This window comes from Callospermophilus lateralis, chromosome 1 (genome assembly GCF_048772815.1).
Source record: "Callospermophilus lateralis isolate mCalLat2 chromosome 1, mCalLat2.hap1, whole genome shotgun sequence".
Taxonomy (NCBI): domain Eukaryota; kingdom Metazoa; phylum Chordata; class Mammalia; order Rodentia; family Sciuridae; genus Callospermophilus; species Callospermophilus lateralis.
Window position 1 is genome coordinate 221,813,396 of NC_135305.1, and position 23,648 is coordinate 221,837,043.

Genomic DNA, 23,648 nt, shown 5'->3' on the forward strand with positions numbered 1-23,648 from the left:
GCGCTCACGCTCGGGCCAGCGGGAGGACCGGGCCTGGCAGGCACACTCGCGGGCTTGGTGGCCCCCTCGGGCCAGGCAGGCACGGCACCCGGCGAAGCTGTGGGTCCCAGCTTCCCGTCCCGCCAGGTCCCTGCCGGATACCAGGGGTCCCGGTCCCAGGGGCTTCCCCACCTCCGCCTCGAGCGCCTCGGGTGCCTGAGTGCTCCCACGGGGCCGGAGACTGCCGACCCCTCGTCTCCATCAGGATCCTGGGTCTTCTCAGAAGCTTTGTCCCCCCACCTCCGTCCCACTCGGGGCTGGTTCTGACCCGACCCGTGGTAGAAACGGCCTCCACGGCCGCCTGGCCGCTCTGTGCCAACTGACCTGACCACGCCCTCCCCAAGCTCAGTGACCCACGCGGGGCCCGCCCTCGTCATCTTCCACGCGGGCTGAGCGGTGCCTCCACCCAAGACCCTCGTCCCCTTGTCCAGTGGCCACAGCTCCCGCTGGCCCTGAGGCGACTCCTGGGTCCTGCACCGCGGGTGGCGCGTCCTGTGTGAGGAGCAGGCCTTGCGGGGAGGGGGGGTGTGGGCGGGCGGGCGTCCGATCTGCCACCGCGGCACCCGGTGAGTCTAGCGCGTCCGTGACCTCATCCTCCTGTGGCTTCCCTGCCAGCACCTGGGGTCCGCAGCCGGTGGGGATGGAGGGCAGTGTAGACGCAGTGGGCGGAGGGGCCCAGGGCCGCATCCCGGGCAGGGCCAGCCGGCCCGGTCTTGCTTGGTCTCAGACTCTCCGACAGCCTAGGCAGCGCCAGGGAGCAGGCGCCCGTGTCGGGCCAGAGCGGGGAGAAGGAAGCCGTCGCTGTTCTTTTTCTTTTTTAATTTTAGTTTTTTTTTTTGGTTTAAAGAGAAACAAACGATGCAGCTTTTCGCCTTGGGAAGTCCTCTTTTACTCTCTGTATTTCCCCTATTTTTTCTCTTCTCCCCATGTCATTGTGTTCCGCATCAACCCCCTTTACATCCCTCAGAGCTTCGAGAAGGTTGGTGTGTTTTTTTTCTTTTTTACTTTCTTTACCCACATTTTTACATTCCGAAAAAACGACACGACACACACTGAGCACAGTAGACACACACAGACACGCACACGCACACGCACAGCCGAGACGCAGAAACGGAGCAGACAGTGGGCACCACCACAGACAGAAAGCCGCCCAGCGACAGCAAACCCAGAAAGACACAGCCTCCGCGCCCAGCCCGGCCGAGGCGGCGCACACATGCGATGCTTGCATTGTGGTCGCTCTGCATCCGTTGGTCATGTCGTTGCTGAGTTCTTGCACCTCGTCGTCATGGTGACGGGCCTGATGCATGCTGGGAGAATGTGAGACTGCATGCCCCGTGGTCTGCCTGGTGCGTCCCGCGCCCTCTGTTGGCGGGCTCCTGTCTCCCGGTCCGTTTCTCTCTTTTTTGTTTTTTTTCTTTTTTTCTTTTTTTTTTTTTCCTAATTTTTTTTAAGTTTTGTTTTATTTTGGGGGAAAAGTCGATCGGTTGGTTTTTCCCTGCCGCCCCTCCACCTGCTCCCCCTCCCCAGAGCGACTGTCTGTCCTGTCTTGCTCTGTGCTGTCTGGTATCTGTCCCTGGCTGAGCTGTTCCGTGGTTGCTCTCCGAATGCATTGTGACTTAAAAGCCAGTGTTCCTGTCCCGACTGTCACCCAGGAGGGTGGCAGGGGTCCCGCAGCTGAGATGTCAGGGCAGAAAGTGGCCGCCCCGGCAGAGGGTGCAGAGGGCGGGTGCAGAGGGACAGCGGGCGGCCAGAGCCTGGGCGGGCGTGGGGGACGGCAGCCCCCTCTGCCCAGCCTGACCAGGGCAGCTGGTGGAGGGAGCTCAGGCAGGTGTCTCCACTGTCCCCACTGCCCCCGTCACCAAAGACAAAAAGAAATGGGAGGTCTCCGCTGAAGGGCAGCGGGAACCGGAGTCCTCCTCCAAACAGCGAAATTTCCAAATAAAGAGAATGGTCACCTTAAGGGCGAGTAATAATGGCACAGCCCGCGCCAGCAGTGCATGCCTGGCACGCGGAGCTTGGATGGCAGGACGGCAGCCAGTGTGACGACGTCATCGTCCTGGCTGGCACAGGCCCAGACGCGAGCAGGGCAGACGGGAGAAGCACCAGGCCTCCGCCTCCCGGCGACGTTGGCCCCTCTCCTCCCCAGGCTCCGCCCAGTCAGGGGCGCCTTTGTCTAACCGCACCACGGTCACTTTCTGAGTTACCTGAGCATCAGAGCTGTGGGGTCCTGGAGAAACCAGGGATTGAGGACACGGCCTCCCCTCGCCCCCCCCTCCCTCCCTCTCCCCCTTTCCCCCTCCCCCACCTCTCCCTCCCTCCCCTCCCCCTCCCCTCTCTCTCATTCTCTGCCCCATTTCCAAACCTTCAGAGGTGCAGACTCTCCTGCTCCCTCCCCAAGGGAAGGCAAGCCCTGAGTCTCACACCAGCTCCACACAGCGGCCGCCTAATAGACTCTTGGGTTTCTGCCCAGCCCAGCCCAGCCGGCTGCCCACCGTAGACAGCAGTCCACCGTAGAGGCCGCCCTGCTGGGCCTGCGTTCCTTGCCCTCCTGCCCCTCACCTGCTTTTTCCAGCCTCCCCCTTCCTAGACCCAAGCTGAGCTGGCGGGAGGGCACCAGGTCCCCGCAGGACTTCTTTCCCCTCGCAGCAGCTGTGACCCCGGCAGACGGGCCCTCGGGGAAGCCCGCAGGTGGGAAGTGGTCTGCCCTGCACCAAAGCCGGGTCCCGGTGGATTTGGGGACAGTGCAGCCTAGTGGTGACAGTGCCACACAGGCTCTGGCCTGGACTCTGGCTGCAAGACCTCAGCTGGCCTTTGGACCCTTGGAGTCCATGTGTCTTCGTCTGAATGATAAAGACCCTAAATGTGCCCAGCTCACAGGGGTAGGGGGACTCCATGGAGCTGACCCTGTTAGGTGTCCCATGTGGTCAGCCTAGAAGGACACCAGAGGACTGTCATGATGTAGTAGAGAGCTCAAGGGAAGAGCCTGTCCAGCCGCTCCCTTCCCTGCGAGGCCCCTCGGTGTCCATTCCGTAGAAACTGATTGGAACGCGTGGGCCAGGACCTAACAGGGGTCTCTGATCTCATTTCTCACTGGTGCCTTTCCGAGTCCACCCTTGGTCTCATTTCCTGTGGCTCCAGCCCTGTCCCCCAGAGGTCAGTGGCTCCCCCAGGGCCCCAGCCATTTTCCAGAAGTCCAGTCCAGCCCCAGGCGCGGCTGGAAGGTGCAGCCAGGTGCCCACAGAGGCACCTGCCCGGCTCAGGCTGCCAGACGTGTCCTGCCCTGTTGCCACCCCTGTCCGGGAGTCCAAGTCCCAGCCCCAGCCGAGCTTCTGACTGATGGCCTCTGGCTCCTGCTGGCCGGAGGTTCAGACTCGCCCTTCTCTTTCTGAAGTTGACCTTTGGGACCCAAAGGGCCAAGGCCACATACCTGGCCACTTCCCAGCGCACCTGGCGGCCCTGGGCTGGTGGGCAGATGCAGGACGCCCTCCCCGCCGCCGTGCCCTGTGCCTCTTGGGAGCAGTGCCCTAAGGTCAGTCATGTGCAGGGGCCCAGCCGCACTGCATCTTGGGGAGCAGGACCCTGTTTAATGGCTCTCTGTGCCAGCTGTGGACGTCAGGAGGACGTTCCTCCACAGTGGACTTAGGACACCTCCAGTGTTTTGGAGGAGGCCAAAGGGACCGGAATAACCCCCCACAGAGTCTCGAGTTCCGAGCCGGGTGGCCGGGACGGGCTGTCTGACCGAAGTCGGGGAGTCCAGGTGGCCGGCCGTGGTCCCCTGTCCTCAGGCGTCAGGTGACGCTTTGGACTAAAGTTCCAGCACCAAGCCCTAGAATTGGTGGATGTGACCTCTAGGTGTCCCTTACGTCCTGTGCCCAAAACAGTGGTGGACACAGATGCAGGGCCCAGGACACCTGTCCTTCCTGCAACACCGAGAGGACCGGGTGTCTGCTGGCCGCTCCCCAGGCCCCCGGCTGCCCGCAGCTGGCCGTGGCCCACCCTGGCCGACTTCCTCCCGGGCAGGACTGTTAGAGCAGGGTCCAGCCCCTCCTTCACCCTCCCCGGGAGAGGGGCACCCCCTGGCCTGGGGCTCAGGAGGGTCCTGCAGGAACACTGTGCTCTGAACCCCGCCTGCTGCCTGCACCCGCCCTGTGCATCGCTGTCTCCTCTGGGGGGGACGTTAGATTACACCTTGTCATCGGGAAGCCCGAGTCTCTGCGGCCACAGCGAGGGGGCAAGGTAGTCGGTGGATTGGCAAGGGGGGGGCACAAAGGGGAGAGAGAGAGGGTGACACCCCCCAAAACCCGGACAGTTTAAAAGATATGTGTCCATGGGACAACACGACGTCCTCCTCAAACGCCCACGACTGGCCAAGGCCACTGTCAGCAGTGCTGGGGTCCAGGACCCTCGGGGCCTGCAAGCTGCTGTCTTCGTGGCAGAGGGCGCTGGGGGCGGGAGGGCAGGCGGGCGGCGAGCACCACAGGGTGACGGGGAGGGGCCCGGGCCGGCCACAGGCCTCCGACCCCCGACAGGTGTAATCTAGGCCCCAGCGACCCTGGAGGCTGCCGTCCCTGGGCACCTCTGGGCGTCCCCACCCTCCCACCCGCTGCCCGTTTTGGAGTCTGGAGAAACCGCAGAAGTTTCTCTCACCCCAAAACGCCCAGCAGGTCCCGGCGCTGCGGCTCGCTGAACCCTGACGTGGCTGACACTGTGGGGTCCTCCTAGTGCTTCAACCCATCACCTCACTTTTGAGTTTCTTTCCTCCCCTCCTCTGCCCACCCCTGAACCCCACTTTTGTTTTTGAGTTTCTGCCACTTCCTGCCTGGGGGAGGGTCGTCTCCTGGTTGCTTTGACGGTTTTTGAGTTGTTTTTCCATGTGAATCGGGGTTTGAAGCGACCACCCCCCAACCTGCCACCACCCCACCCCACCCCCGCTGCCCACCCTCCTGACCCCTCGCCCACGCGGGTCCCCCTGCTGGGACCCCCTGGCTACTCGGTGACGAGAAGAGCTGGGACCAGAGCCAGCTGGAGCGTGCTGAGGACCAAGGCTGGTGTGGTCCTTTATAACCCGCCTGGACCCTCCATTCAGGTCGGTAATTGGGGCGGGGGTCCCGCGGGCCTCTCTGTCCCGTGGGCCCCATGCCCACTATTCTCTAACCTGCACCTCAAGCTTGCAGCCAGGGGTGGAGAGACGGTGTGGGTGGGTCAGCACCAACCGTGCAGAACACAGCGTCAGCCGCCCTCCTGCTGGCCTGGGGGGTGCCCACCGGCTTTTCAAAGCCCCAGGGGAGATCCGGGTCACCTGGTGCCAGTGGGCACAAGATCCTCCACAAAGTCGTGGCAAACCAGCCCCTTCCTAGAGCCCACCCTCAGAAACAGATGAGGTGGGTGAGCAAGCAGGCGGGCAGCTTGGGTGCCCGAGAGGCCTCCGCAGCCTCCTGGCAGACCGCTCAGCAGGTGGCCGCTGGCCATGTTGGGGAGTGTGGGCACTGAGCCCTGCTGCTGACAGACCGCCTCGGACGGCCTGTGGTCACGGACCCCCTGGGGCAGGTCTTCCACAGGCTCGAGGCGTGACGGCTTGTCCACTCCAAGTCAGCGTGACGGCCCTGCCGGGGAGTTAAGAGACAATAGTGTGACCTGGGTCTTTTGGACGAGGTGGAAGCCTGACGTTCAGCCTTTAGATGCTAAAGCTAGATCTCCTGTCCTCGTCCTCACGGTCCCCAAGGGGGAGCCTTTCACTGATGGCCCCTGCACCTTTAGCATGAAGGCTGCAGGATACCGAGCTGTTGTGTCTAGGTGACAGGTCCTCTGCCCTCTTTGGTGTTCCCAGTGGGTAAGGACATAAGTTCAAAGACGCTGAGGTGCCAAGAGAGACACCTGGCTGTCACTCTTGCTGCTCACTGTGGTGAGTCAGGCTCACTCTGTGAGGGAAAGGGACCAGGCAGCCTGAGTGAGTGCTGGCACAGGGTTCCCTTGCTGGGTCTGTCACCCCCGGAGCCGTTTCCTCATCTGCAAATAGGGCATAAGGACACTTACCTCTTGACGTCATCAGGAAGGACAGAGCAAGGACAAGGGCACCCTCAAGGTTTCCATTTTAAAACTAGCCCCCAACTTGCTGACGCAGAGCACCTGTACCTACCTTCTGCCACAGGCCTGGCCGAGCGCCTACTGTGTACTGGGTCCTGGATCGTCCTGGGGGCCGCCTGATTGCCCCCCTTTTACAGATGAGGAAATTGAGGCTGGGGACGGGCGCCTTGCCAAGGCCTGGGGCTCCTTAGCCAGGGAGTGGGACTCTGAGGTGTTGAGGATGGGCCCTGGACTGGACTGCCCCCTGGGGCAGGGCGTGACAGGGCCTGGGCGGGCGCTGCAGGGACAGGCCCTCGGGGGCCGGGTTGGTTTGCTCCTTTCTGCACGAGGATCCCACCCGTGGCCGCCTTGGACCCCGGGCCGGGCCGAGGCCCCTGGGTGCCAGGCGGGGGACAGATCCTGTGTTCTGCCGGGGGCGGGGGGCCCTCCCTGGGAAGCCACAGCCCTCCTCCTTTCAGACCCCGATTTTCAGCCCCCCATTCCATCTCTGCCCTTCTTGCTTTGGGTGCTGTCTGTCTCCGAGGGCTGTTTTCATTTGTTGGATTTTCTCTTTTTTTCTTTATCCTTTTCTTTTCGCTTTCGCTCTTATCATTTACCCCCGATTCTGTTCTGGACGTGATGCCGTTTCCTGTCCTGGATTATTAGCTCCCCACGCTCATCCCCCATCGTGTTCCGTTTCCATGACAACACAGCCTCGGCATCTCTCACCCACCCCAGCCTCGCTGTGGGTGCCGGCGGCTGGCCTGGACGCGTCCACGGGCGGCCGGCCCCTTCCCTCCCCCGGCCCTCACTCACCTCCGTCTGTCTGCATGCCCTTTGCCCCGCCCACCCCTCCCCAGCGGCACCCCATCCTGTCTCCAGTGTGACTCTGGACTTTTCGTGGGGCTTCGTTTTCCGAAGGGCTGCCAGCTTCCACAGACCCTGCCACGCCCCACGGGGCCCTTTCTCGTACCTACCGCCTGGATTCAGGAGCAGGTTGGGGTTCCGGGAGGCCAGGGCTGGGGGACAGCTAGGGCTGCTTCCCTTCATCCTGCGAGACCCTCCTCAGTAGAGCAGGCCAGACCTTGAACCCAGCGGAGGGCACAGCCCCAGGAGCCTGCAGCCAGGGCGGGGCCATGGTGGGGATCCCGGGTCCTCCTGGTGGCCCCCTGTTTGGCACCAATGCAGAGTCCCTTCCCACCCGGGCTGGGGACTCACCCAGCAGGCTTCCCTGGGTCCTGGGGATCCCCCAGGTGACACCTTTCCGTCCGAAGCCTCTCCCAGCGGGCCACGTCCCCTCCCACGGTCCAGCACGTGTCCTTCTGTAGCCAAGCCTTTCAAGTTCAGGGGCCTGGAGGCCGCCCCTTTCCTGCCCAGAATCCCCCAACTTCCGAAAATGGAGCCCCCGAAATGCATCCTGCCGCCTTCGCCCTCCGCGAGGCCCGTAGGGAAGGCGGCACCCCTCTGCTGGGACGCGCACCCAACACGCCCGCGGCCCAGCCCAGCTCGCCCCTGGTTGTCGATGATGATGATCATTATATTTCCCTGTTTATGACTCTACCAGGGCCGTGATGTGACAATGTGACCTGTCACATTGGGTCACATCTGCTAGATTAATATGCAGCACTGAAGTGGGCCCCTCCCCGCTCTCTCTGCCCCACCCTCCTTCCCGGTCTCTCTCCACTCATCTGTCCACGCTCCGGCCTCCTGAGCCTCTCCTGACCCCTCTGCCCCCCTCTGCCCTTCCTCGCCCTCCTCCTCTCCCACCCACTCTCTCAACCTACTTTGCATGATGTTTGTGACTTTGAGAGCCGCATCTATCGATGGAAACTTGTCAGACCGACAGAAGCTTTTAGAGGGTTTCTAACCCAAAACCACAAAAATTTCATTAGAGTTTCTCATCTTTCCTTTGGGGAAGGGGGTGGGGTCCCTGTGTCACCAGAAGGGGTCGAGCGTGGGGGCTGAGCTGCCAGGCCCCCTCTGCCTCCGGGCTCCTCTCCTGCAGGACCCTCGTCACCTGGGAACCAGGGGTGGCGAGTCAGGTCGGCCCGAGCGCCCCTGCCCAGGGTGTCCCGCCGGAGCCCTGCAGGCTCTGCAGAGTGACCGCCCACTCAGGACGCAGGGCCGGTCTCCGGAGCCACGCTGTCAGCAAAGATGAGAAACGGCTGATAAATTTTTGTGTCCATCTCTGTGCTGTGACAGCCACTCTGGTCTGGAACCCTGTGCTCTGAAGTCCAGCTTCGCGTCTCCACTCCGTTCCGATCTCGTTTGTGAAGTTCCCTCCTTTGACGTTTTGGTTTTTTGTGTTGGATTTGGTTTTTGATTTTGGCCTTTGTTTCCTTTTCGTTTGGGGGGTTCCTGGGGGACAAGAGCCTGTCTGTATTTAATGGCTTCCGCTCTTTCCCATCTCTCCTCCCTCTCTCTCTTTCTTCCTCCTTCCTGCTTCTCTCTCTCCTCTGCCGCCTCCCCTCCCCGGCATCTCGGCCGCCGCCACCCCCCAGTCCGCCGTGTGGCCCCCCGCTTCTCCATCTTGCCCACCAGCCACGAGATCATGCCGGGTGGCAACGTGAACATCACCTGTGTGGCTGTGGGCTCGCCCATGCCCTACGTCAAGTGGATGCAGGGGGCCGAGGACCTGACGCCTGAGGACGACATGCCTGTGGGCCGGAACGTGCTGGAGCTCACGGACGTCAAGGACTCGGCCAACTACACGTGTGTGGCCATGTCCAGCCTGGGCGTCATCGAGGCGGTGGCCCAGATCACAGTGAAGTGTAAGCTGGGCGCGGGTGGGCCTCTGGGCCGTGCCTCGGCCTCCTTGCTGGGAACCTGGAAGGACAGCTCTCCGAGCTGATGTGTATCGACCAGACCGTCACGCGTCACTTAACGATGGGGACCGTGCAGCGTTGGGCACTGTCCTCCATGTGGGGACTGACAAGACAGCTTACACTGATCACTGGACACGGCCTCCAAGGCCAACAGGAGGCCTGCTAGACCCAGTGCTGTGTCGTCCTGGTCACGAGGAGGCTGAGGTGGGAGGATGGCAGGTTCCGGGCCAGCTCGGGCCACTTGGCCACACTGTCTTCAAGTGAGATGGACAGGGCCGGGCATGGCTCAGGGGCAGAGCGCTCACCAGGCGTGCACAGGCCCTGGGTCCCATCCCAAGTGCCACAAAAGGAAAAAACTGCCACCGTAGACATGTGACGCAGGAGGCTGCCTCTGGAGGCGGGAGACTGCACAGGTCCTCCCGCAAGGTGCTGCGGGGACAGGAAGTGCCGCGTGGCGGGCAGGGAGCCGCGGGGGCTGCTCATCCACAACCCTGGTCCCGCAGGCTGCCACCGCACCCTGCCACACTCTGAGGCGCGGAGCAGGGGTTTGCTTGTAGAAGGAGAGGCAGGCGGGGGACAGTGGCCGTGACTACGGGGTCTCCACTCATGTCCATGACTGTGGCTCATTCGGAGCCCACAGAGCCAGGCAGCAGCGACCTAGGGTCATCAGGACGGTCACAGGGGTCCACAGTGCCCTGGAGACCTCCTCGTCATGGACTCACCTCCCGGAACGTGAGGGAAGAGCATGTCTCAGTGGAAAGACTGAAAACTGAGGAGGCGTGAGCCAGGCAGGACAAGGGACAGGGTTTGGGGACGGTGGTGCAGCCCGTGCAGACACAGGAGGTCTGGAGAGGAAATGGGGTTGTAAGTCATGGAGTTTTCAACCTGTCCGTCGGGGACCAGCCGGCTGCAGCCTGGGGACAGAGTCGGCCTCCGCTCTTGTGAATAAAGTTTTCTTGGCACGTGGTCACACTCACTGGCAGCCCATCTGGCAGCCTTTGGGTGACAGCTGCAGAGCAGAGTCGGGAAGGCCCCAGGCCCTGACCCAGGCTGCAGGAAGGCTTTGGTGTCACCTGAGGGTCAGCTGCCGCTGGGCCTGTGGGCTGATGTCTAGGGACAAGTGGGAGAGAGTCAGCTGCAGGTGACATCCAGGCCCCGCTACTGGGACAGAGGTGAAAAGTGGGAGAACCCGCGATGTGAAGCGGGCACCGTGCCTCCTGCCAGGCGGAGGAGGGGCACGGGGTGGACATTCAAGAAAGTGGCCAGGCATAGCAGGGGTGAGGCGGGAGCAGACACGCCCCATGGGGCAAAGCCGAGTGACCCGGCTGAAGTGAGCAGCGGCCACAGGCGCCGCAGGCAAGGTGGACATGTGTCCTACCCAGCCGGTCCAGTTCTGTTCCTTGGCAGAGCTGGGATGGAGCCCAGGGCCCCAGGGCGGGCAGGCCTCCACCCCTGAGCCGCACCCCGGCCCTCTGTTTTGAGACAGGGCCTTGCTAGGTTGCCCAGGCTGGCCTTGAACTCGCCCTCCTCCTGCCTCAGCCTCTTGAGTCACTGGGGCGACGAGTGTGTGCCCCTGGGCCAGCTGCAACTGTTAAAAAAGGTGAGCTTCAGCTCTGGGCGGCTGGACGGTGCTGCACCCCTCAGCTGGTGCCACCCATGGCCACGCAGGCTGGCTCTTGCTGTAGAGGGGATGAGACAGAGGTTTCCTCCCAGGAAACCAAAATGGGAGGAAGGCAGTTGTGTGGTCAGAGGCTACACGGCTCTGGGACCCTTTGACAGTGTGCCCAATCTGTCACCTGCCTCCCTCTCACAGCTCTCCCCAAAGCCCCTGGGACTCCAGTGGTGACGGAGAACACAGCCACCAGCATCACCATCACCTGGGACTCGGGCAACCCAGACCCTGTGTCCTATTATGTCATCGAGTACAAGTCCAAGAGCCAGGACGGGCCATATCAGATCAAGGAGGACATCACCACCACACGCTACAGCATCGGCGGCCTGAGCCCGAACTCCGAGTACGAGATCTGGGTGTCTGCCGTCAATTCCATTGGCCAGGGCCCACCCAGCGAGTCTGTGGTCACCCGCACGGGCGAGCAGGCCCCGGCCAGCGCGCCGCGCAACGTGCAGGCCCGCATGCTGAGCGCCACCACCATGATCGTGCAGTGGGAGGAGCCGGTGGAGCCCAACGGGCTGATCCGCGGCTACCGAGTCTACTACACCATGGAGCCGGAGCACCCGGTGGGCAACTGGCAGAAGCATAACGTGGACGACAGCCTGCTGACCACCGTGGGCAGCCTGCTGGAGGACGAGACCTACACCGTGCGCGTGCTGGCCTTCACCTCCGTGGGGGATGGGCCCCTCTCGGACCCCATCCAGGTCAAGACGCAGCAGGGAGGTGAGCCACGGGGCGTCCCGGCTGGGGCCTGGAGGGGGGCCAGGCACGGCAGCCCCATGGCTGATTGCCACAGCCGGCCTGTGGGTCCTGCACGGTGCTTTGAGATATTTGGGGCCATCCAGAAAATCAAAAAATTCTGGCTTTCCTTGGAAACTCCGACTGGCCAGCCCACAGGGCTCCAGCTGGACTCCCAGGCGGCTCCCAGGGGCCGTGATCCAGGCAATGATGCCATGGCCTTCCGCTGTCATTAACTCCCCGGGGACATGTCAGCAGCTGAGTTTGGGGACCCCCTCTGCCACTGTCATTGTAGGGACTGATGCTGTTTGTCTCCAGTTAATAAATGAAAAGGGCCTCAACCCCAGGCTGCAGATGGGCCTCCCTCCCCGCTCCGGTGGGAGGACTCACGGCTGCTTAGTCGTGGCCCAGCTCTCCTGGGTCGCTGACCCTTCTCTTGGGGTTCAGGCTTTTGAAACCAAAAATCCGGGAAGACTCGGGCGCCTGCGGAATGATGGGAACGCAGGTCTGCAGTGCACCTTGCCGCCTTCCAACTTCTCTCACTTAATTTGCAGGGGTCAGGAAGAGGCCAAGAGAGGGACCGGGTGGAAGTGGACAGCCGAGGGGAGGTGGGGTTTCAGAGAGAACCGCGGGGCCCGGGCTCAGCGCTTCCTCCAGGGCGACCTGGGAGGAGGAGCACCAGCCGCGCGGCGCCCCCACGCTGCCGCGCCCATTTCTGCTCATTGCTCCTTCTCCCCCAGTACCTGGCCAGCCCATGAACTTGCGGGCCGAGGCCAAGTCAGAGACCAGCATCGGGCTCTCCTGGAGCCCCCCACGGCAGGAGAGCATCATCAAGTATGAGCTGCTCTTCCGGGAGGGCGACCGTGGCCGCGAGGTACCCTTTGAGCTCGGGAGCGGGGCTCTCCGGGAAGGGGCGGGGCCGGCAGGGTGGGAGGGGCCAGCCGGTGGGCGGGACCGGGGCGGGGCCAGGACTGGGAAGGGGAGGGGAGGGCGGGGCTCACCGGACTCCCCGCCCCTGCCCCGCCTCCGTGTCGCCTGTTCCGTCCCTTTATTGCTGGTTTTTCGCTCTCTGGCTCTGCTGTTTCTCATCCTCTGCGTCTCTGTCCCTCTCGCTGTCCCCTCCGATCCCCTCTCTTCTCCTGCGTGTCTGTCTCTGCGCGTCTCTGTCTCATCTCTCTCTGGCCCCGTCTCTCTCCCTCAATTTCTAAATCTGTCTCTGGTTCTCTGTACCCATCTCCCCGTCTCTGTCTCTCCCCGTCTCTCCCGGACCCCAGGTGGGGAGGACCTTCGACCCCACGACGGCCTTCGTGGTGGATGACCTCAAGCCCAACACCGAGTACGCCTTCCGCCTGGCGGCCCGCTCGCCGCAGGGCCTGGGCGCCTTCACCTCGGTGGTGCGGCAGCGCACGCTGCAGTCCAGTACGTGTCTCGGCCACCGCCCTTCTCTGCGGGGGGGACCGCGGCCTGGCGCAGCCGGCCTCGCGGGGCCTGAGGGGCAGAGCCCGCCGCAGGGGGTGGGGGGCACCTCGCCGGATTCCTTTCGCCCCTGGACCTCGGACACATCTGCCCGAGCCGGGCCTCGGTGTCCCACCACTGCAGTGAGGGTCTCGCCACGGGGTCCTCCTGTCCTCCGCCTCTTGACCTGCGTTGAGAATAGGGACCAGGAGAGCAGCAGGCTTTGCCCTGCTGAGAGAGGTCACCGGGTGCACCTCCCTCCTTCCTGTCCTATCTTTGGGGCCACTTCCTGGCCTCTGCACAGCTGGCACCTGTGGTTGCCAGAGCAGAGGACACAGCTGGACCCTCCCTGATGGCCTTCCTCCAGGCAGGGAGCAGTGGCTCTCAGGCCCCAGACGTGCCCCCCCCCCCCCCCCGAGGGTCGGTGCCCTCAGATCTGACCAGGCTCTAGGGAGCATGCGGCCGCTCCCCGGCCCTTGAATCTCTGCACTTCTGTGCTTGTCCGCCTGGCCTCCTGTCACAAGTCCCCTCCACCCAGCAGCTGGGTGTGGGCCACCCTGTGGCCCCTGCCACCACCTTCACCGTGGCCCTGCCTGCCTGCCCTGTGCTTGGGCCTGTGGAGGCCCCTTCGCTTTGCCCTCTGGGTCCTCCTGTCAGCCTGGCCCCCCGTGGCCTCCCTGCAGCCCCTTGGTCACATGTAGCCACCCTGCCTTTGTTCTGGAAGCAGCTGCGGCCTTCAGACCTTCAGACCCCCTGCTGCGTGCCCTCGGGGGGCATCTTGGGTCAGTGGGGGGTGCCATCAGCTCGGGCTGGGTGCGAGAGATCAGGGGCCGTGGACACAGCCCGCCACCCAGGCCCCTTCCCTCCTTCCTGCTGCCCACTGAGCAGCGCCCAGCCACCAGGGCGCGTCTGGCAGGTGGAGGTCAGTGAGGGTGGCCTGTGGCTTGGGCGGCCACCTGAGAGGCCGGCAGAGGTGTCGTAAGGTGAGTACCAGCTGGTCTCGAGCAAGTTCACAAACACAGCCCACCCTGCGTGCCCCCACGCGCCCAGCAGGTCTGGGCTGCACAGATGGCCCAGAGCCCTGTGTCCCCCAGGACCCACTCCTGATGCCTGTGCCCGCGCCGCCCGCAGCGTGTCTGGCTTCTGCACACACCTGCCCGGCCCTTTCCAAGACATCACGCAGGTTGGGCTGGATTGTGATGGACGCGACCCCAAGGTCGCCTAGGAAGCGGCTTCGGCCAAGGCACGCGAAGCTCCGGGGCGGCCCAGGACAGGGAGTGGGGGGAAGGGACTCCCCACTTCTTGCCCCAAGACGGGTGGGGCCCGAGAGGAGCAGCAGCAGAGACTCAGGGCCAGGCGTACCCCGGGGGCTGCGGGCTCCTTAGTCTGAACACAAGGGTAGGTGGAGGCCAGACCACTCGGCCGTGGGTCTCCCAAGACACTGTCCTACCTTCCCGCCTCGTCGGCGTCGGGCCCACTGCGTCCGGGGGCCCACTGCGTCCGGAGACCCACCGCCAGCTGGGTCTGGCCTTGTAGCTCAGCACTCCGCGTCCCTCCCTCGTAAGAAAGTCCTATAAGTTAGCAGGTGAAGAGTGGAAGGTAGGTAACCAGACTGGGAGTTTTCTGGAAGGCGTCTTTCTTTCTTTTATTATGGTTTTTCTCATCATCACCACCATCACCGTTGTTTCTTATTTCATTATGGTTTTGGTTTTATTTTCCTCCCCCTTTCTCAGCAAATTCATTCCTTCTGGCACGTTCCCAGTTGGTTTTCTGCTCCTGCCTGCCTTCCCTGGGCACTCGGGGTTGGGTGGCTGGTCAAGAAGTGGGGAGAGGCCCCTCAGGTCTAGTTTCAGAGGAGGGTTCCAGTGTCTCACTGGGAGGCAGGTCATTCTAGTGGAAGTGAGCCGTGGTGGCTCAGGGGTCTGCGAGGCCTTTGTGGACGGGAGCTCTGCTCCTCTCTGGGTCGCAGCACAAGGATGTCCACGTGGCAAATAACACGAATGAGATCCGAGCACAGACGAGCTGGGCGTGAGGCTGGCAGGACAGTGGCCTCCCTGGGCCTCCTCCACTGTAAGCCTGGGTGGCCACTGGGGACCGTGAGGCCTGGCCTTGGTCCTGCTCTGCCGCTCCCTCACCTGGGCAGAAGGCTCGGCTCAGCCAGGGGAAGCGTAACCAGTGATGGTGGTGAGCCCCTCGTGGGCTCTGAAACCGGCTTCCTGCCCCCTGGAGCGTGGGGTGGGTGCAGGGACAGCTGTGACTTCTGCATGGCTGTGAGAGCTGAGCAGGGCAGGCCAGGGACAGCACCTTGCAGGGTCAGCCACAGGGCCTTGGAGTCTGTGGAGGTGAGAACGTGGGAGGTGGTGCCCATCGCCCCCACAGCGACTTGGTGTATGGAGATATTACGCTCCGTACACACAGTAGGTGCTTAGGTGATGGGAACAATCACTGTTGTTCAACAAAACCCTTAACATTGCCTGGCACACAGTAGGTGCTCCATAAGTGCTGTTTGGAATGTAAATATGGAACAGCATGGGGTGGGACAGATAGTTGGCACTCATCAGCGGATGCTGTCAGTGGTGTGTGACAAGCTAAACCTGGTGCCAGGCACCCAAATCATGGGCTGCGGCTATTGCTGTTCAAATTTCTTGTCGCATGCTTGGTATACAGTGAGTGCTTAATATGTGACACTTGCTATAAATAAGTTAGCCTGGTGAGGTACACAGTAGGTGCTCAAATTAGTACTTTTTTTTTTAAGAGAGAGAATTTTTTAGTATTTGTCTCTCAGTTTTCAGTGAACACAACATCTTTATTTTATGTGGTGCTGAGGATCGAACCCAGCGCCCCGCGTATGCCAGGAGAGTGCGGTACCACTGAGCCACCTCCCCAGCCCTCAAATTAGTACTTGTGTCAGTCTAAAACACTGACATGGTGAGTGCTCAAAACCCACAGTTATTGTCTGCCAAGTTCTTGGCACATAGTAGGCACCCAGTAAATGGGGCCTTATTGAGAGTCCCCTGGCTTGGTGTCTGGCACACAGTAGGTGCCCGACACATAGTAGGTGCCCAGTAGATGGGGCCTTATTGCAATTCCCCTGATAGCAGGGGCTCAATAAGTTACAACTGTTAGTGTTTTTATGTAAGGTCCTTAGCACAAAACCTGGCACACAGTAGGTGCTTAACGGGTATGAGCTGTTGCTGTTGACCAGCGATGCTCTTCTTAGCGCCTAGCGCACAGCAGGTGCTTTAGTGTGTGGGAGCTGTTTGTTTTCCACTCACTCTCCTACCATGGCACCTGGCACACAGTAGGTGCTTAATGTGTGGGGACTATTGCTGTTGGTGATGAAGTCCTCCGCGCCGTGCCTGGCCCAGTGGGTGCTGCACAATGTTGACTGCTATCGTGGTCTTCAGAGGACCGTGGCCACGCCCAGTCCATGGCAGGTGCTCAGTAGGCGAGAGCTGCTGTTGGTACGCGGTGGCTCTGCCCAGGGCTGGCACACGGCAGGGCCTCAGAACAGGACAGTGTGATGTGGACCTGGCCCGTGGAACCAACTCCGCTCCCTGACGGTCAGTGTCCAGTGAAGTGGCACTTTCAACATCACTCTCCAAAGTGCTTGGCATGCTAACTGGCACACAGTAGGTGCTCAAGACATGGGCATTGATTTTTCTCCGAGTAAGGCCAAGGGGGGCCCTGAGAGGAGTGAGCGCTTGGTCCCGTGTGGCCACGTGTTCAGTGAGCACTTGCTTGGCCATAAGAAACCCTCCACCGGATTTTTACCATAAAATATGTGAAGCCCTTGGCACCATGCCTTGCACACAGTAGGTTCAGTAAATAAGGGTAGATATTATCTGTGAAGCCCTTGTCAGGGGCCTGACACATAGTAGGTGCCCAGTAAATGGGGCCTTATTGAGATTCCCCTGACTTGGTACCTGGCACATAGTAGGTGCCCAGAAGATGGGGCCTTATTACAATTTCCCTGGCTTGGTGTCTGACACACAGTAGGTGGCTGGCACATAGTAGGCACCCAGTAGATGGGGCCTTATTGAGATTCCCCTAGCTTAGTGCCTGGCACATAGTAGGTGCCCAGGAAATGGGCCTTATTGCAATTCCCCTGGCTTTGTGCCCTGCACATAGTAGGTGCTCAATAGATGGATCCTTATTGAGAGTCCTCTGACTTGGTGTCTGGCACACAGTAGGTGGATGGCACATAGTAGGCACCCAGTAGATGGGGCCTTATTGAGTTTCCCTGGCTTGGTGCCTGGCACATAGTAGGTGCTCAGTAGATGGGGCCTTATTGCAATTTCCCCTGCTTGGTTCCTGGCACATAGTAGGTGCTCAGTAGATGGATCCTTATTGAGAATCCCCTGGTTTGGTGTCTGGCACACAGTAGGTGGCTGGCACATGGTAGGCACCCAGTAGATGGAGCTTTATTGAGATTCCCCTTAGTGTCTGGCACATAGTAGGTGTCCAGTAGATGGGCCTTATTGTGATTCCCCTGGCTTGGTGCCTGGCACATAGTGGTGCCCAGTAGATGGGGCCTTATTGCAATTCCCCCTGCTTGGGGCCTGGCACGTAGTAGGTGCTCGGTAGTTGGATCCTTATTGAGAGTCCCCTGGTTTGGTGTCTGGCACATAGTAGGCACCCAATAGATGGAGCCCTATTGAGATTCTCCTAACTTAGTGCCTGGCACATACTAGGTGCCCAGTAGATGGATCCTAATTGAGATTCCCCTGGCTTGGTGTCTGGCTCACAGTAGGTACACAGCACATAGTAAGTGCCAGTAGATGGGGCCTTATTGCAATTCCCCTGGCTTGGTGCCCAGCACATACTAGGTGCTCAGTAGCTGGGTTCTTATTGGGAGTCCCCTGGCTTGGTGTCTGGCACCCAGTAGGTGCCTGGCACATGGTAGGCACCCTGTAGATGGGGCCTTCTTGCAATTCCCCTGGCTTGGTGCCCAGCACATAGTAGGCGCCCAGTAGATGGGGCCTTATTGAGAGACCCCTGGCTTGGTTTCTGGCACACAGTAGGTGCCAGTAGATGGGGCCTTATTGTGATTCCCCTGGCTTGGTGCCCTGCACATACTAGGTGCTCAGTAGCTGGGTTCTTATTGGGAGTCCCCTGGCTTGGTGTCTGGCACCCAGTAGGTGCCTGGCACATGGTAGGCACCCTGTAGATGGGGCCTTCTTGCAATTCCCCTGGCTTGGTGCCCAGCACATAGTAGGCGCCCAGTAGATGGGGCCTTATTGAGAGACCCCTGGCTTGGTTTCTGGCACACAGTAGGTGCCAGTAGATGGGGCCTTATTGTGATTCCCCTGGCTTGGTGCCCTGCACATAGTAGATGTTCAACATGTAGATGTTTTTAGCCAGATGTGGACACGCATTGGTCATCCCAGTGACTGAAGGCTGAGGCAGGAGCACAAGTTCAAGGGCAGCCTCGACAGTTACCAAGACCCTATCTCATAATTGAATGGTAGCAGAGGACGTGGGCGTGGTCAGGGGCACAGTGCTGGCCTTGTCCCCATGGCTGCAGGATGAAGTCAAACAGCCGTTTCTCCTGCTCTCTGAAGCCCTGACCAGTGCCTGGAGCTTGTGGGTGGTGCCCTTGGACGGGGCTCCTACCGGCTGTCCCCTTGTCATGGTGCATGGGTACCTCCGCTGCCTGTGCTGAGACCTACTGTGCGCCAGGCAGGCACAGCCCCAAGCGTGAGCGCAGTATTCTTGGCCAGCCCCCCGCCCTCCCGCCGCCCGTCCACCCGCCCATCTCACCCTTGGTTGACACCCGCTTCTTCTGGGTTCGACTTCTGTTTGGTTCTGTTTTGTTGTTATCATCTTCTTTTTTATTTTCTCTTCCCATCTTTTGTTTCCCCGCCCCTCCCCGCCCATCCCACCCCCCCACGCTCTCCCCCAATAGAACCGTCAGCCCCCCCTCAAGACGTTAAGTGCACCAGCATGCGCTCCACGGCCATTCTGGTAAGTTGGCGCCCGCCGCCGCCGGACACACACAACGGGGCCCTGGTGGGCTACAGCGTCCGCTACCGACCGCTGGGCTCGGAGGACCCGGAACCCAAGGAGGTGAACGGCATCCCCCCGACCACCACCCAGATCCTGCTGGAGGCGTTGGAGAAGTGGACCGAGTACCGTATCACAACTGTCGCTCACACAGAGGTGGGACCAGGGCCCGAGAGCTCGCCCGTGGTCATCCGCACCGACGAGGACGGTAAGCACCGGCCGGCCCGGACCGACCCCCCAGGCCCAGCCCACCCTGCCTTGGAGCCGCCATCTCAGAAAGCTGGGCTGGTGGTCAGAAGGTGGGAGCCGCGAAGCAGCCGGCTCCCCGAGCGTGGATTTGGGGGCCCCAGGCCTGGGCGGCCTTATTGAAGGGTGCTGGCCCCTGGCCCAGCTGGCAGCCCCTCCCCCTGGGCAGACAGTGGGAGTGGTGGACACGGGCACTCAGTGATAGAGGGCCGGTGGTCTGCGCACAGCCCCCAGCAAATCAGGGTTGCCTCTGGAGCCCGAGCCCTAGACCTTGGCATCAGCCCGGCTCACTGCTCCCTGGGAGTCGGCTGCCTAGGACGCAGCGCCCGGGGTCGGGAGCCTGGCTGGAAGCTGAGCTGTAGCCGTGGCCGGTTTCTGTGGTGTGAAGTCCACGGTGGCCAGTGACGGGCTGGGAGGTTCTAAGAAGCAAAGTCAAGTGATGGCCTGGGTGCAGAGACGCACTGAGGCTGAGCTCACAGGCCGAAAGGAGGCCAGTGGGTGGGTGAGGCTCTGAGGGGCTAGACACCGGAAATGATCCCCAGTGCCAAGTGGACCGGCCGGAGTGTTCAGGAGTGTACAGCTGGACCGCCCAGTTCAAGTGACCACTGTTGGTCACAGTGAGCTCTCCCAGCCTCTGTCCCGTCTGTGGAGAGAATGAGTCCCCATCCAGCAGGGATGGAAGCCCTGAGAGGGAGCCCCCTCCAGCCGCGGGAAGGCCCTTAGGGTCCCGTGTCCCCACTGGAGACTTAGCCCTAGGGGCCTTGGGTGGCCATCTGTGAATGGGGCATGCCATCAGGGCCCCTCGGGGCGTGGGAGGGCTGTAGGGGGCCTTGCCCTCCTGGCCAGTGGCCAGCGCTCAGCGCCTGGTGACCCTCAGCATCCTGGCATCGGGCAGTGTCGCCGCCCGGGGCAGGGCCGGCCCCCGGTAACAGCCCCGCTCGCCCCTCCCCTCCCCTCCCGCCCGCCAGTGCCCAGCGCGCCGCCGCGGAAGGTGGAGGCGGAGGCGCTCAACGCCACGGCCATCCGCGTGCTGTGGCGCTCGCCCGCGCCCGGCCGGCAGCATGGCCAGATCCGCGGCTACCAGGTCCACTACGTGCGCATGGAGGGCGCCGAGGCCCGCGGGCCACCGCGCATCAAAGACGTCATGCTGGCCGATGCCCAGGTGGGCGGGGCCGGGGCTGGGGGGGGCACTGTCCTCTGCTTCTCTGCCTCTGGCCTCTGCTCACCTCCCTGCTCTCTCCCCTGCCGCCCTCCCGCTCAGTGGGAGATGGACGACACTGCGGAATACGTGAGTAGCCTGCCTCCTGTGCGCTGGGCCCCGAGGGTCTCCTCCCCCGCCCGTTGCCTCCTAGGCTTATGTGCCTGGCGGGTGCCAAGCTCTGACCCTGTGTGCTCCAGCGCCTGGGCCGGCAGCCGCCGCAGGACCAGTGGTCACAGCACACCTCACCTGGGGCTCCCGTTCCTGGTGACCCACAGTGCAGGCTCTGTCCTCTGGGGTCTGCACCAGCCTGACTCAGGGCCCAGCTCTGCCCTTGGCCTGGGAATTTCCCTGGGGCCGAGCTGTCCTTAATGTGGCCCACCGCTGGGAGAGGAGCCAGTGCTGGGGACAGCCTGCAGAGCCACTGTGCCACCCTGCGCTAACTGGGGAGGCTCGGAAAGCAGAGCAGGATCACTGTGTGGCCTGGGGCAAGTCACTGCCCCTCTTTGGGCTGTCTTTCTGCCCAAACGGTGGCTCTTCCAAGAGCCCCAAAACTCTGGGTTCTTGCTTTTGTTTTTGGTTTTTGTTTTTGTTTTCTTTTTTTTTTTTTTTTGGTGCTGGGGGTTGAACCCAGGGACACTTAACCACTGAGCCACATCCCAGCCCTTTTTATTTTTTATTTAGAGACAGGGTCTCGTTGAGTTGCTTAGGGCCTCACTAAGTTGCTGAGGCTGGCTTTGAACTTTCGATCCTCCTGCCTCAGCCTCCTGAGCCGCTGGGATTGATGACAGGTGTGCACCACCGTATCTGGCTCCTCTGTCTAACGTTAAATTGGCACTGACCCCAGACACCCCACAACCTATCTCACCCCCCTCCTGAGTCTAGGGGAGTCCCAGCTGGGCCCCTGCTCAGCCCCTCCCACCAGGCCCCTGGGAAGGACAGTGGGGCTCGGGGCAGGAGACCCTCTGCCCGTACTCCTGACCTGGGTGCCCGTGGCTCCCAGGTGTGCCCGGCCGTGCTTGTGTGTGTGCATGTGGCAGGCGGGGGACCCAGGGGGTGAGGGCTCCTCAGATGGACGGCAGCCTCCTGAGCACCAGCCGCACCTGAAGCGTGTGGGGGCCAGGCCCGAGCTCCCCAGGGGCCGCAGTCCAGTCGGGGAATTGGGTGCGAATCAGCAAGACCCAGATGCATGTCGGGCACAGCTGCAGTGGGGATGGGAACATGACGTTGGCTCTCTGGGCAGTGTGCTGGGCATCAGTGCCCATGGCCAAGGTGCAGATGCTGCCGCTGCGCCCATGTCACACTCCCCAGGGCCGCACAGCAGCCCATGGTCTCAATCTGCTCCCGCACAGACAGGGGACCCTGAGGCGGGGCATGGCAGATGAGAAGGGGAGGGGTGAGCTCCCTTGCGGTCTCTGGCCCTGAGAGCCGTTTCAGACTGGCGACAGAGTTCCTGAAAACCTGTCGGTTCCCACCAGCTCCGTGGGGCAGACAGACTCAGGTGCAGAGGCATAGAATAGCACATGCAAAGGCCCTGGGGCAGGACCCCACCTGGTGAGCTAGGGGCACAGTGAGAACCCTGTGGCTGGGAGGGAGGAGGCAGGAATCAGGGAGAGGACAAGGCGGGTTGTGCAGGGCCCGTGGGTGGCAGGCAGGGCTTGGGCTATGACCCCCTGGAGGGAGCCATGGAGAGCTGTGGGCAGAGGAGGGGCCTGACTCGGGCTCACAGGCGCCCTCTGGCTGCTGCGGGGAGCACAGGCTGGGGCAAGGGTGGCCAGCCCCAGCTCAGAGGCAAGTGGGCGCTGCAGGCCGCATGTGCCTGGAGGGGACAGGCCGTGAACAGGTCCCTGCATGGCTGTGTGCACGTCTCTGCTGTGGCCCGCGTGCTGCCTCCTCGGCTTGACTTGTTGCGGGAAGGTGTGGGCAGGCTCTCCCCCGCGGGTGTGTCTCTGACCCCTGCCCTGCCCACAGGAAATGGTCATCACAGACCTGCAGCCCGAGACCGCTTACTCCATCACGGTAGCCGCTTACACCATGAAGGGCGACGGTGCTCGCAGCAAACCCAGAGTGGTGGTGACCAAGGGAGCAGGTGTGCAGCCCGCAGGCCAGGCCCCGGGCAGGGCGGCCTCCTGCAGCGCCCGGGCCGCTGCCCCACACCCCGCTGGCCCCTCGGCCCCTCTCTCGCCCGACACCCTGTGGGCTGCCCGGCCCCTCCCGCCTGGAGGCCTCGCCCGGCTCCCTGCCGCCTCCAGGGCCCTCCCGCCAGCCCAGGGTCGGCTCTTGTGCAGTACTGAGCTGAGTCAGGAAAAAGGCCACCTGGACTGCAAGGGGTGGCTGTGTGCGTGGGCGGCAGGAGAGCCTGTGCCCTGCTGCTCCACGTCCTCAGGGACTGCGCTGCCACTGTGACCCTTAGCCCCGTCCCGCCCTCCCGCCACGCTCCCTCCTCCCAGCGCCCTGGGCCTTCCCTCGCCCCTTCCCAGGGATGGCCAGGGCTGAGCAGTGTCCCCACTGCCACCTGCCTGGATCCACAGCATCCCCCCAGTCCCTCGAGGCTCCTGGCGGGGTTGGTGCCCCCTCCCCACCTAAGCCTGGTGCCCCTGGGTCGCTGTGACGACCAGGCTGTGAGCACGCGCCCGTGTCCCCTGCTCGGGAGGCCGAGGTGGGTCATGAGCCAGGCTGGCGCCCAGGTCACCCTGAGCAGCTCTGAGGAGACCCCAGGCGGAGGCCCCATTTCTGGAAGTCATGCACCCTGTGCTCCAGGCCAGGGTGACGCGTGGCCCTGATGTCCCCACAGTGCTGGGCCGCCCCACCCTGTCGGTGCAGCAGACCCCCGAGGGCAGCCTGCTGGCCCGCTGGGAGCCCCCTGCCGCCGCGGAGGACCAGGTGCTGGGCTACCGCCTGCAGTTTGGCCGCCAGGACGCACCACCCCTGGCCACGCTGGAGTTCGCGCCCTCCGAGGACCGCTACACGGCAGCAGGCGTGCACAAGGGGGCCACGTACGTGTTCAGACTGGCTGCCCGGAGTCGCAGCGGCCTGGGCGAGGAGGCGGCCGAGGTCCTGAGCATCCCTGAGGACGCGCCCCACGGCCACCCGCAGATCCTGGAGGCGGCCGGCAATGCCTCTGCAGGCACCGTCCTGCTGCGCTGGCTACCGCCTGTGCCCGCCGAGCGCAATGGCGCTATCATCAAGTACACGGTGGCCGTGCGAGAGGCCGGCGCCCTGGGCCCCGCCCGAGAGACCGAGCTGCCGGCGGCGGCCGAGCCGGGGGCCGAGAACGTGCTCACGCTGCGGGGCCTCAAGCCCGACACGGCCTACGACCTCCAAGTGCGAGCCCACACACGCAGGGGCCCCGGCCCCTACAGCCCCCCAGTCCGCTACCGCACGTTCCTGCGGGACCAAGGTAGGC

The 23,648-nt window shown here is 62.6% G+C and overlaps 1 protein-coding gene across 9 annotated transcripts in view; it reads left to right on the forward strand.

The window, feature by feature from the left end:
• Positions 1-23,648, forward strand: part of Ptprs (protein tyrosine phosphatase receptor type S) — a 53,730-nt gene that overhangs the window by 17,324 nt on the left and 12,758 nt on the right. For 4 of the 9 annotated variants that reach the window (XM_077109632.1, XM_077109635.1, XM_077109634.1 and 1 more), the window contains exons 7-14: positions 8,604-8,873; positions 10,741-11,322; positions 12,078-12,211; positions 12,612-12,756; positions 18,701-19,006; positions 20,013-20,206; positions 22,214-22,331; positions 23,037-23,642. In XM_077109632.1, coding sequence (XP_076965747.1) covers positions 8,604-8,873; positions 10,741-11,322; positions 12,078-12,211; positions 12,612-12,756; positions 18,701-19,006; positions 20,013-20,206; positions 22,214-22,331; positions 23,037-23,642 — 2,355 coding nt within the window. Of the gene's footprint in view, positions 1-1,006; positions 1,019-8,603; positions 8,874-10,740; positions 11,323-12,077; positions 12,212-12,611; positions 12,757-18,700; positions 19,007-20,012; positions 20,207-22,213; positions 22,332-23,036; positions 23,643-23,648 lie in introns of all 9 variants that reach the window. The other 5 variants (XM_077109637.1, XM_077109638.1, XM_077109639.1 and 2 more) reach the window with 3 other exon arrangements.